General features: G+C 36.9%; 1 protein-coding gene across 13 annotated transcripts in view; it reads left to right on the top strand.

Annotated features, from left to right (window-relative positions):
• Nucleotides 1–14,050, top strand: part of ATP13A3 (ATPase 13A3) — a 92,376-nt gene that overhangs the window by 68,120 nt on the left and 10,206 nt on the right. For 11 of the 13 annotated variants that reach the window (XM_063722589.1, XM_054550981.2, XM_054550983.2 and 8 more), the window contains 3 exons: nucleotides 1,514–1,701; nucleotides 7,040–7,128; nucleotides 13,092–13,172. In XM_063722589.1, coding sequence (XP_063578659.1) covers nucleotides 1,514–1,701; nucleotides 7,040–7,128; nucleotides 13,092–13,172 — 358 coding nt within the window. The remainder of the gene's footprint in view (nucleotides 1–1,513; nucleotides 1,702–7,039; nucleotides 7,129–13,091; nucleotides 13,173–14,050) is intronic. The other 2 variants (XR_008523357.2, XR_008523358.2) reach the window with 1 other exon arrangement.

The raw sequence follows: 14,050 nt of genomic DNA, 5'->3' as shown, positions 1-14,050 counted from the left end.
TATGTGCAACATAATATGATACAAATATGAGTTAGAAGTTAATATAAAAGTTTGTGCCAGGTGCAGTGGCTCACACCTCTAGTCCTAGTACTTTGGGGAGGCCGAGGCAGGTAAATCACTTGAGACCAGGAGTTCGATGACTTGAGACCAGGAGTTTGAGACCAGCCTGGTTAACATGGTGAAACCCCGTCTCTACTAAAAATACCAAAATTAGCCGGGCGTGGTGGCGCCTTTCTGTAATCCCAGCAACTTGGGAGGCTTGAGGCAGGAGAATCACTTGAACCTGGGAGGCAGAGGTTGCAGTGAGCCAAGAGATTGTTTTTTGAGACAAAGTTTGCATGCAGGCTGCTTTAAACACTTACATAATTTGGCCTGTATTTGCCTGTATATCACGGTCACTCCTATCTTTGGGAAGATGTTCAGGCAAAATCCTAATAATCCTACCAAAATGGGGATCTTAGATCAGTTTCTTAATTTGCTACTGAGCCTTACTTATCTGTAAAATAAGAAAGTTGGAATTAATCTCTGGGTCCTCTTCTAAACCCAGAGTGTTTTGTACTTCTAATCTTTCTTCCCCCAGTTTAGGAAATGGCATTTTAGAACTTAAGGTGAAAAATAAATTAGGTGTATTTGCTATTCGTAGAGTGTAGAGTGCTCTACAGATCACAAATTATAACATCATTTTAATTAATTAAACGTGTTAATTTTGTAGAAATAAATTTTCAGATGTAAACATTTATTTCTAGTTTGCTTGATTGAGGGATATTATCTTTAAAATTTTTAGAAGATTTTAGGAGATTTAACATACTTTTTTTATATGTGCATAGAAACACTGCACATGAAAAAAAAAAAGAGGTGGAATTTTCTTGAGAATCTTTTCATGGTTCACTTGCAGCAGAATCTGTTAATCACATTTTGTGAGCACTTGCTTGTGTTTATAGTTAATGCTTTAGTAATGATTGTTGGGGACTTCTCATAGTTAGTTGTTTCTGTGCCTGATGGTCCTGCCTACCTGAAAGTAGAAATGAGGGACAGCCATAGCTGGAGAATATTGAGGGACATCTCAGCACCAGGGACTTGCTAGGCATTTGCACGAGTCAACTTGTGATGTAGGTACCAACATTTACCAGCGAAGGAGGTAGGCTCAGAGAGAGTAAATAATATTTCCTCAGTTAGCACTGAAAAGTGATAGTGCTTGGGTCAAGCCCATTGTCTGTCTGTTTTCACTCTGCTAAAATTACTCCCAAAATTAAAAAAACTGAGGGGGGCTTATTAAATATTTCCTACTAGATTCTAATTTTTTAAGTGATTGAGATGTCTGACTGAAGAGAAAACCCTTCATACTCTTGTACCTGTTTTTATATATCTTATATTGATATTGTTGGACCTTTTGCTGTAAATATCATATTTCTATTTGTTATGATAGTGATTCAGGGCAATTAAGGTAAGATTGGTTTCTTTTGGGAAAGAGTATTATGTTTACTAATGCAGACATTTTTTGCATGTGTTCTAGTGCTTGTAATACAACAGGAAGCCAGTTTTGGAATTTTTCACACGTAGACAATGAAACCGAACTTGATGAACATAATATACAAAATTATGAAAATACCACAGTGTTTTTTATTTCCAGTTTTCAGTACCTCATAGTGGCAATTGCCTTTTCAAAAGGAAAACCCTTCAGGCAACCTTGCTACAAAAATTGTAAGTTTGGCATTTATTGTGATTTCCACCCTGCCTTGCCCCTTTAAAACTAATGTAGAAGAGAATAATTATAGCTGTCTTTGCCACAGTAAACCAGATCTTCACAGATAGAATGAACTTAGTGATTTAGATGTTTACTGTTTTGTTTTACTTTCATTGGTAGTTGCCACCCTAAATTTAAAGTTCAAGCCACCAGTGTTAAACACTGTTGTTTTTCACATCTAGTGCCTCTGGCTCCAGCTTTTATTTCTGCAACCCATTGCAGAGGGAGTTAGGATTGGAAGCAGAGACAGAGGTTCCTCAGCCCACTGCTGGGGGAGTTAGGATCGGGGGCGGAGATGGAGGTTCCTCAGCCCACTGCGGAGGGGGTTAGGAATGGAAGCGGAGACAGAGGTTCCTCAGTTGGAACAGTAGGTATTATACTTTCCTCCCGGGCGGTCTGCACAGCATCGGCCATCTTCTTCATTTCCGATGCTGGTGTGGCCTGTGTTCACCTCTGGGATTCTTCATTTCTTGTATCTTTGCATGCTATTGCAGAAAGGGCCAGTATACTGAATGGAGGCCTGTGCCCTTGTGGACTTGTCTATGGCAATAGAATATACCATTTTGATTGATCAAAATTAGAGTTTATGGAAAAAATCAGTTACTACATATAAATTGCCAATTAAAAAAAATTGAGAATACACTAATATATGGAACAACTTTTAGACTTCTGCAGTATCTTGGAGCAAATAGCAATTATTCTTTTGCTGTAGTTATGACAAGGTGGCAGTGTTCTAGTTGGCAAGATGCCAGGTCACAGGTATGGGTATGTCATAGGAATCACAACTATTAGTGTCTCTGTCTCATATTAGCATTTATAAGGCATTTTCTCATACATTATCTTATTTGTCACTTATACCCTGTTGGTTTGTAGGGCAAGTTTTATTACTTTATGTTTTGTACAGGTAAGATTAAAATCTGATCTTACTGTAATTTTTCCTTTTTTTGCCCCCTTTTTGGAGCTGATGTTTCTTATTTTAAAAATAACTATATTATTACTTATTTATTGTTATATATTGCTATATAACTATAGTAATAACTGTGTTACTAAGAACTTTAAAAAATAACTTATTTAAAAAATAGCTATATTATTTGTTATATATTGCTGTATAACCATACTAATAACTATGTTACCAAGAACTGTATTAGAACCATGCTACGGGATGAAAAACCTTCCATAGAAGGTTTGCCACGGTATTTCTAAAAGGATTTTTTACTACAGATAACTTATTATAAGGTGAATTTAATCATTAGCGTTGGTATACATTTTATTCAACATTTTTAAATTTCAAGGAAATGTTGAATACATGTAAGGGTAGCTAAAAACATCTATGAAAAAACATTGCTTTTTTTTTTTTTAATTTGAAGAAAACTGGTATTCAGACTGGTTTGCAAGCAAGACAGCTCTATCAAGAAAGTTAATTTTAGAGATCTACCCTATCCACACTGTTAGAATTAAAAAAGAGAAAGGGAGAATATTAGTTACCTGTTTCTAAAGATGCATCCTCTATATGTGTGGAAAACTTTTTAAAAAAGGTTTAAGAAATTTTGTATTCTCGTTTAATTTCCAATTTACTAGAATAAATAATAAACACTATTTTTGGCCACTGGATGATTTAAAAATGTACTAAGATTATATTTAGCGGAAATATAACCATAAAACTCGATTGCCATTACTATTAGCAGCTTGTGTACTTCTCTCAGTGGGTAAACAGAAGCACTTGCTGTTGTAAAGCATGCCTTCTGAAAAGTACGAAAGGAGCAGTACAGTTGATGCAGGCATTCTGCTAGTTTTCACCTCTTGTCTGTCTGTCACTGGATCCATGCAGAGTCCTTTCTAGGACCTGCCTGTTAGTTTTCACCTCTTGTCTGTTTGTCACTGGAGTCCATGCAGGGTCCTTTGCTAGGACCTGCCAGTTGTTGCTCTCTATCAATGGTGTGTAATATATTAAATGTATTTTGAAATTATTATTTTTAAGAATTAATCTCAGCCTTAGGCGTTTAAGGAATTCTCTTTAGAGTTTTTTGCTTTCTTGTACTGGTTCACTTTTAATCTAAATTAAACTTAACTTCAGTCTGTGTGGTTCCCTATTTTCAACTTGAGCTTCACAGTTACATTTTCTCATTCAGCTGCTTTCATTTCAAGGGCCATGCTATGCACTTAATTCTTAACACTCTCCTTTAACTAGACATGATTTCTTGGGATTTGGCTTCAATTTTTAATGCAGTTTCTTGTTGGATCATCCCTATAGTTTATTGCTTGTGCTGTCTAATCCCTTTATCTATGAAGGCATTACTACTGAATTGCCAGAGTCTTTCCTGTTCAGGGCCTGTGTATCTTTTTCCTGTTCATCTAGCATGCCTAAATTGGTTGAAGCCATTCAGATACCTAGAGGCCCTACAGAATAAGGTGACCTTTTAAAGACATAACTGGATAAGGGGAGAGGGATAGGAATAAAAAGGCTTAGGATTTGTGGCTATAGGTTAGTTAGTACTAGTTATTGTTTGGGGAAGGAACAAAGAGATATATATTGGGGTGAATATTGTATGTGTGTCTACCTTATTTCGGAGTCACTAAGAATATGAAGGAAATCCTTTCTGGTACCTTATTTTGATACCATAGTCCATCGGTGGGATCTGGTATCATGAACAGCACATCGTATGTTGCCACAAGCTGAAAAATATTTCATAATAACTTCAATTTACATGTTGCTATATACTTTGAATACTTAAAAATCTATTATTTCCTACAGAATCCTTATCATATCCCCATTTTATAGATAAAATAATTTGACTGTAAATGACTTGTTCAGATTCACATAGCTTTGTGGAAGAATCAATCTAAAACAATCTAAATCTTAAGGAACACCCTTGACCCTGGCCTGCAGTCACCAGTGACACACAGTTTGTTTTGATAGCTGTCTTCTGGTGAAGAATGTTTACACTTTAGTACAATTACTAAGCCATTGCTTATAATGCTAGGAGAATCTAGGAGCTGAGAGCCTAGTCTACAAGAAATTCATACCTCTCTAAAGTGAATACCTAATTCTTATATTCTTGGTTGAAATCCTTACTGATTTTAAAATTTGGAATGGTTGTATGTCTGCCAGCCATCCTTCTCTCCCCTGTCACTTAGTGTCTTTTTTGAATAGTGCCTTTTTTTTCCTCCAGGCTAAACAAAGATAGATTCAGTTACTTATTTTCTCTTTCACATGGAAATCTTGGCAGATTTTTAGAGGTGGGATCCAAGAGGTGGCTCTGGGAGAGACATGAAAATTTGAGAAGCAAACATTGTTTAGGTAGATGTAAAGAAGCTTCTGTGCTTGAGAAATTTTTTTTTTTTTTTTTTGCCAACGACACACATGTCAAGAACCAGGTCGCAAATCTGTTTTTGCTGTGGTTTGAAAAATGCAATCAGATTTGAGAAACATGCAATATGGGTTATTACTTCATTGAATTTCTTTTTTAGTCTCCGTGTTTCTCTCTGCCATTTATGTTCTGACCATTGCTTTTTGTCCTTTTTCTGATTTTGTCTTTTTTCTTTTCTGTTTTTATATACTTCCAACCACCACTTTCCAAACACTTTTTCCTTATCTGACCATAACTACTTAAATGACCATAGAACTTATATGATACTTTAGTTGCTGCATTTGTGAAACAGGATGTCACATTTCCTATTTACAATTTAGTAGAATTGCTTTTTACCCAATATGAGTCCCACTTTTTTCTTTTTTTGAGATGGAGTCTCGCTCTGTCACCCAGGCTAGAGTGCAGTGGCGTGATCTCTGTTCACTGCCAGCTCTGCCTCCCATGTTCACACCATTTTCCTGCCTCAGCCTCCCGAGAAGCTGGGACTACAGGCGCCCGCCACCACGCCTGGCTAATTTTTTGTGTTTTTAGTAGAGATGGGGTTTCACCATGTTAGCCAGGATGGTCTCATTATCCTGACCTTGTGATCCGCCTGCCTCGGCCTCCCAAAGTGCTAGGATTACAGGTATGAGCCACCACGCCCAGCCCCATGTTTTTTTTTAATCCTTTTGGTCAGTGGCTCATAGTAAAAAATGTGTCTCCACTTTTGGTATAAGTGTTAGTGTAAGTTTCAGCCTAAGCTACTAAAACTATATATATATATATATATATATATATATATATATATATATATATATATACCCCTACACACTGATATATATAAACATAAAAATGATAAATATATAGTATAGTTTCTATAGAATGATAAATATTTACCTGTAGTTTTGAATTGATATTAACAAAGTTTATATTTACAAATAACTTCCACGTTTAAAAATGACACTGAGACCCTTCATTTACAGTCAGTAAAAAGGACAGTAACTTCTTTACCCAGTCTGAAGGCCTCATGATAAAGTTTTTGTATGTGGTCTTAGTAAAGTTTGAGTTTGAAGTGGAGTTCAAATAGGAAGTTGTAAATAAATGTCCAGATCAAAGGAAAAAGGGAAAAAAGTTTGGGCTATCAATATAATTAGAAAATTTTGGAGCCACTTTTATGGCTTATTATTATACAAGTATATGCTTATATACATGTGTGTATATGTGTTGATGTACACACTTAAGAAAATGGCCATGAGCAAGCAGTTTGGTTTTTGAGTTAGGAAAGTGAGACAAAGTACTGCTGGGTGGATTTGCCATTCCCAGCTCCCATAGCAAGCCATAGGTCAGCCCACTTTGAAAAATAGTAGATCAACTCAGTCTCTTGGCTTTTGGCTAAGATTTTCTGTGAAAACATTTTCACAGTGTAAATCAGTGAAAAAATGGGATTCACTTACTAGAAATACATTTACATTTGGGTTAGAATGCCTCTATTTAGGGTTAAGACATACCCAATACTGAAAATAAGTGTTATTAAGCATTTTTACAATCAGTAGTAATTGTCATTGAATACATGTTTTAAATGATAATCTCATTTTGCCACACATAGTTCAGTCTCTTATTTGCGCATTATGTATTGGCTTTATTATCTTACAAAGTAGCTATCCATTTGGGCGACATACAAATGTCTGTGAAGGTCTGAGTCTTATTTTTTAAAGTGCTGATTATTTTCTGAAGTACTTTTACGGTTAAAGCTAATGGAGTTTAAATATAACATCACGTTGTGTATATGAATCTTTTGGGTGCCCTGAACAATGTCTTTATTTCATTAACTGAAGTGAAAGTATTCAAAACCAAATTTAGAAATGACAGTATACCAGTTGTTATTGGATGCCTTTTTATATAAAGGAATTTCCTAATTTACTTGTTCTACTTTTACTTTCTTTTCCAGATTTTTTTGTTTTTTCTGTGATTTTTTTATATATTTTTATATTATTCATCATGTTGTATCCAGTTGCCTCTGTTGACCAGGTTCTTCAGGTAAGACTTAAGCATATCATTTGTTTGGGGAAAAAGACTAACCTGTATACATTTCTTTTTTTCCAGGATCTCTTCTTTTTATGTTTTCTAAGATGCTGTTATATTAACCCAAAGATACTCTACAAAGAATAAAGAACCTAATGAAAATAGCAGCTTTTCTTAGCTATACCTGTTTAATCTCTGCTTCTGGTTCCGTTTTCATTTGTCTGCAAACAAATTAAATAGCCCTTGGTCTTTAAAAACAACAAAAAAACATTGATCCTGTTATCTGTTACTCCTCTCTTCTCTACCAGTCTACTTCTTGAGTAGTCTACACATGCTCCCTTTTGTTTTTTGGCCATTTAGTTCTTCAGTTCTTTTCATTAAAAACTTTCTGAGTAATGAAATACTTGTTTTTCATACAAAAGAATATGCACACATATTTAAGTTGTTAGCCATAATTTAAAAATAGTAAAGAGATAACACCCTGAGTGTATCATCCAACCTAAAAAAATGAACATTACTTGAGCACAAGTCAGTGACAAAAGAAAACAAAAAAAGGTAACATTACCAATCAGTAAAGCACACTCATGTACCTGTTTTGGTGATTTTTCTGTCATTCCCTGTTTTCATTATACACTTAACCATATATGTTTGCAGTCATAAAAGATAGTTTTGTGTGCTCTTGAACTTCCTGAAAATGTTATCTTGTTCCTTTTTTCTGTGACTTGCGTTCTCCCATCAACATTGTTTGTTGATACATGTATTTTATTTTCACTGCTGTATAGTATACAATTGTAGGAATATATTAAATTGATTTCTCCATCCTCTGTTGGTAAATAATTACTGAACATATTGCTGCTGTGAACATATTTTTACGTGTCTTTCAGTGTATGGGGGTAAGTAATAGTGTATGAAAGAGTGGAGTAGGAGTGGTTTATCCCAGGTACAAGCAGTGAGAGAGTGGTGTGATGCTGTAGAGAATTTGCAAACAGTGATTAAGCCCAGTAGAAGTCCATCTGCTTTTTAAATATTGCCATGTGCTGGTATTTCCAAACACTTCCAGTGGTAATATACTTCTTCCACTACTACCCTTGGCAAACCACTAGGGACAAAAGTTTCCTCTGGTGTATTCTGGTATGATGAGCATGTACTCTTCAGCTACCATGTGCCAAGTTGTTTTCCAAAGTGATTGTATCAATCATCCATCAGTGTTTGACATCCTGTTGTTTCACATCATTGCCAACACTTGGTCTTGTCCAGTGGGTGTAAAATGTTATGGTGGTTTTACTTTGCTAATTAACTTTACTAATGGAGTTGAGCATTTTTTCATATGTTTAATGGCCATTTTTATTTTCTCTGTGAACTGCCTATTCATGCCTTTGGCCAGTTTTTTCTACTAGGATGTTGTCTTTTTTTTAAAACTTAGTTTTCAGAGTTCTTAATGTATTATATTTGACTGTATAGTGATAAATATCTTCTCCCAGTTTGTGGCTTGTCTTTTTACTTTGTTTATAATATCTCTTTTTAAAAAACAAACTTATAGTCTGACAAGGCAAATTTATTAACTTCTTTTTTTATTTGTTCCTTGTGTCTCAGTTTGGCAGACTTGTCCATCTCAAAGTTATAAAGATACTCTCACATTTAGTCTTATCCATCTGGAATTAATTTTATGTATAGCTTTTGAATAGGGATCAAATTTCTTTTTCTTTTTTTTCTCTTACACATACCCATTTGTTTCAGCAATTGCTTATTGAAGTTTGTCTTTTCCACTGATATTCAGTGATACTTTTGTCTTACATCAGTTTCCTTCCTTCCTTCCTTCATGCCTTCTTTCCTTCCTCCCCTCCCCTCCCCTCTCCTCCCTCCCTCCCTTCCTTTCTTCCGTCCGTCCGTCCGTCCGTCCGTCACCCACGCTGCAGTGCAGTGGTATGATCTCAGCTCACTGTGGCCTCGACCTCCTGGGCTCAAGTGGTCCTCCCACCACAGCCTCCTGAGTCGCTGGGACCACAGTTGTGCACCACCACACCCAGCAAATTTTAAAATTTTTTGTAATAAAAATTATAAATGGGGTTTGTCATGGGGTTTCACTGTGTTGCCCAGTCTGACCCCCAACTCCTGGGCTCAAGTGATCCTCCTGCCTCAGCCTCCAAAAGTGTTAAGATTACAGGCATGAGCCATGGCGCCTGGCCGCAGTTTTCCATATATATGACTAATAGTCAAAATATGACTCCATATTTTGTTGTTTAGTTCCCTTTATTTGTGCCAGTACTATATTGTCCATGTTACCATGACTTTATAAGAAATCTTGATATATGGTTGGGTAGGACTCCTACCCCTATCCCACATTGTTGTTCATCATGACCTTTTTGGCTGTACTTGAGCTTTCCTTCTTCCTCCTTCATGTGTGTGTGTGTGTGCGCGTGCGTGCGTGTGTCAGTCAGAATTTGGCTCTGGTACCCAGGCTGGAGTGCAGCCCACTGCAACCTTCGTCTCTCAGATTCAAGCGATTCTTCTGCCTCAGCCTCCCGAGTAGCTGGCACCTGCCACGATGCCTGGCTCTAATTTTTTCTATTTTTAGTAGAGACGGGGTTTCACCATGTTGGCCAGGCTTGTCTCGAACTCTTGACCTCAGGTGATCTCCCTGCCTTGGTGAGCCACTGTGCCCAGCCAAGCTTTTCTTCTTAACTTTTAAGTTTGTTTGTCAAATACCAGGAAAAGCCCTCTCGGAAGTATTAGAATTACACAGAGTTGATCAATAAATTTTGAGGGTGAATTCATTAGTTTTCCTTCCCACAAACAGTATCTCTTTCTGTTTCTGTCTTTTTGACCTAATGTCTTTCAGTAAGTCAGATAGTTTTCTCCCTAATGGTTTTTGCACATTTTTTGTTAGATTGTTGGAGTAATACAGTTTTTGATCCCTTGATAAATTATAATTAAAATGACATTTTCTAATTTTTTATGTTTTTGAACTCAATACAGTTGTTTTAGATATTCATCTTGTTCCCAGAAGCCTTATCAGACTTTTTTCAGACACATTTTAGATTGTCTAGGATTTTCTGTTTAGACAGGCATCATATATAAGTAGTTACAAGCTGTAATTACTTGACTCCCCAGCAGTTTGTTTCTGACATTTCACAGTCCTTATGTGCTTTCTCTGTATTTTTCATGTCTTAATATATTGGTTATAGTGATAGTGATATCCTTGTCTTACTCTTGTCTCTAAAGGAAGTATTCCTAATAGTTCACCATTAGATATACTGTTTGCTGTATATTTCTAGTATATAGTCTTTATCAGGTTAAGGAAGCTTCCTTGGTTGTACAGTGTTGTTAACATAAGTGGTTTTAAATTTTTATCTAATGCTTTTTTTTTTTGAGATGGAGTCTCGCTCTGTCGCCCAGGCTGGAGTGCAGTGGCATGATCTCGGCTCACTGCAACCTCCACCTCCCGGGTCCAAGCAATTCTCCTGCCTCAGCCTCCCAAGTAGCTGGGATTACAGGCATGTGCCACCATGCCTGGCTAATTTTTTGTGTTCTTAGTAGAGATGGGGTTTCACCATCTGGCCAGACTGGTATCGAACTCCTGACCTCGCAATCCACCCACCGTGGCCTCCCAAAGTGCTGGGATTGCAGGTGTGAGCCACCGTGCCCAGCCAGTCTAATGCTTTTTCTGCAGCTATTGAAATGGTCACAGTTTTTCTCCCTCAGGAATGTGATGAATTATAGCTGATCAGTATTCAAATATTGAACTAACTTTGCATTTCTAGAATAAATTCAGTTTGGTCATGATGCACACTCTTTGAAATTTGGATTTAGGTTGCTATGATTTTGTTTTGGATTTTTGCCTCTGCATGAATGAGATCAGATTTAATTTTCTTTTCTTGTATGTTACAGACAGGTTTGATCTTAAAGTTATATAACTTAAACTTACAAAGTTTGTGAAATGAGTATTCCATTGCATGGACTTTTTAGTAATTTGTTTAGTCCTGTTTTGCTGGATATTTAGGTTGGTTCCAGTGTTTTGCTATTAGAAACAATGTGGTATTGTAAGGAGAATGGCGTGAACCCGGAAGGCGGAGCTTGCAGTGAGCCAAGATCAGGCCACTGCACTCCAGCCTGGGCGACAGAGCGAGACTCCGTCTCAAAAAAAGAAAAAAAAAAAAAGAAACAATGTGGTATTGTAAATCCTTGCACACTTCAGTTATAGACAAATATATATTTATAGGCTAAATATGCAAAAGTGGAATTGCTTGGTCTGAGGGTATCTATAAATTTAATTTTCATAAATTCTGCATTATTGAACTTTGAAGATGTTCCAGGTTGTAGTCTTACCAGCAGTATAGGTCTGTTTCCCTGCATATTTCATTGAGGGGTTTAGCTAAGCACTTACAGTAAAAGAAGAAAACAAAATGCATTGTATTTCTCTCCTGCTGCACATGTCTTTTTCTTGAAATAGTACCACATTCAGCTCACCTCCCACACATTCGTCAACTAGTCTGGCATCTTCCCCTGCCAATCTACTGAAACGGCCCTCAGCAAGGCCATTAGCCTCTTACTGGTTAAGTCCAATGGACTTTTCTCCTTAATGTATTTTTTTCCAGTCTTACTTGACTCCCCAGCAGTATTTGACGAGTTAGCCATGTCATCATGCTTAAGATACTCTCTTCTGAAATTTTGTGATGTTTTGCTGTCTTTGGGCCTCTTCTTACCTCTGTGACTCTTCAGTCTCATTTTCCACTTTGGCTCCACTCCCTCTGCCCATTCCTTAAATGGTAGAGTTCCTTACATTTCTGTTCTTATCCCTCTGGTCACTCAATACATTCTGGTGATATCCCCTAGAGTCATGGCTTCGCCTGTAATGACCATCTATATGTTAAAGGCTCCCAACCTTTATACCCTGAGCCTAACTCACTACTAAGCTTTAGACCTGCAAATACACTGATATATTGACTATTACTTGGGTGTTCCACCCAACAGATCCCTCAATTTCAACATTTTAAGAACTAAGCTCATCATGTTCTCCTTCAACCCTATTTCTTCTCTGTTTCTTGGTACCACTATTTATTCAGGTCAGAAGTGTGCATGCTTGTGTACATGCGTGTGTGTCTGTTTATCTGTGCATTTTTTTCCTCTTTCCGTAGCCAGCCATTTGTTAGATTCTTTCAGTTTTCTTATAAACCTTTCTGTCTTTACTACTATCCCATTTTTTTAGTCCTTAGAAATAATCAGATTTTAAACTGAACACTTAGATTGTTTTTTCTTAACTTCATCTGTATAGTTCTTTTATGAATTTGTCTTTATAATTGAGTTCTGACCAGTACTTCATTATTAGATTGGTACCTCTTTTTTTTTTTTTTTTTTTTAATCAGGGTCTTCTGTCACCCACGCTGGAGTACAGTGGCAGGATCTCGGCTCACTGCAGCCTCCACTTCCCAGGCTCAAGTGATTCTCGTGCCTCAGCCTTTTGAGTAGCTGGGATTATAGGCACACAACCACCTCAGCTGGCTAATTTTTATATTTTTAGTAGAGACGAGGTTTTGCCATGTTGCCCAGGCTAGGCTCAAACTCCTAGCCTCAAGTGATCTGCCCGCCTCTGCCTCCCAAGATATTGGGATCACAGGCGTGAGCCACTGTGCCCGGCTGGCACCTCATTCTTTAAAGATGGGTTTTTATTTTAAAAATAGAAACTGTTAGACATTCATGATCTAGTAGAGCATGGGCTTTTGAATCTGAGGGAACAGGATTTGACTCTCACCTCAGTCACTTAATATTTTCTTTAACCTTGAGTTACTTAAACTTTGAGTTTTATCATCTGAAAGTGAATATAATATATACCCTGGGGCATTGTTGAGGATTAAGTAGATAATGTATATGAAGGTGTTTGGTACATCATAGGAATTCAATAAATTTAGAAATTATGATACAGTGCTATAATATTGACTACATAACAACAATTTTAACTTTAAAATGTTTTTGCATTACAGATAGTGTGTGTACCATATCAGTGGCGTGTAACTATGCTCATCATTGTTCTTGTCAATGCCTTTGTGTCTATCACAGTGGAGGTAAGCACTTCCATAGTCAAATGGCTACCATGTTGCTTTGGAATTCTTGGGTGATTTAATGGCAAATGGGAGAAGAGGGCAGGTAATATAATGGAAAGCCACAGAGTCTCAGTTTGATCTTAGGCAAATTCATTTAGCCTTCTCCTGTGAACTTTTCCATGAATTGATAGTGGTCATATTAAGGGAGGTGACTTAGTTGCACTCACACAGATAGGAGAAAATAAGCAATGTGATAATAGAAATTAATGACGAGTAGAAAGGAGGGAAGTTTGGGACCTTGGTGGCCCATGAAACTGATGAACCAGTGATTGTGAAATCAGAGTTGGCATGTGCCACCTGTGTTTTGTGATGTACAGTGAAATCTCCCATTTAAGAGAGGAGGGAAGGGGAAGGGCCATTCTCCAGGAAACATAGTGAATATTAATAGCAGGAGAGTTTAATGAAAGTATAAAATAATAATTGTTATGGATTTACCTAATTTCAGCATTGATTCCTGGAACATCCTCCTTGGTATTTGCTTTTGAGTGACCTCTAGTGGTCTTAAGTACCCTTTGATTCATTGTATATTGTGTAGTTACCCTCCCGTTAGGATTGCCTTTAGGTTAGCGTCTCTAAAAGGAGGTATCAAGTTCTCATTGGTGGCTTATTAGTAAGCTTTTGTCTGCTCTCAGAACTACCATCATAATTGACTCTTACAGTAACTATAAAAATGGAAGAGAGAAATACAGTTGTGATTTTTAAGTTAAGAGTTTCATAGCACAGGCTTTTGGATTAAAATAAAGGTAATTTTTTTTTTGAGAAATATATATCCATATATTTTAGTGATAATAGCTCTGGTCTTAGAAATTATGCTTAATTTCAATGACCGCCTAAAAGAT

This window comes from Pongo abelii, chromosome 2 (assembly GCF_028885655.2).
Source record: "Pongo abelii isolate AG06213 chromosome 2, NHGRI_mPonAbe1-v2.0_pri, whole genome shotgun sequence".
NCBI classification, from domain to species: domain Eukaryota; kingdom Metazoa; phylum Chordata; class Mammalia; order Primates; family Hominidae; genus Pongo; species Pongo abelii.
The sequence above is the reverse complement of the archived record's forward strand: the minus strand, read 5'-3'. Positions and strand labels throughout refer to the sequence as shown.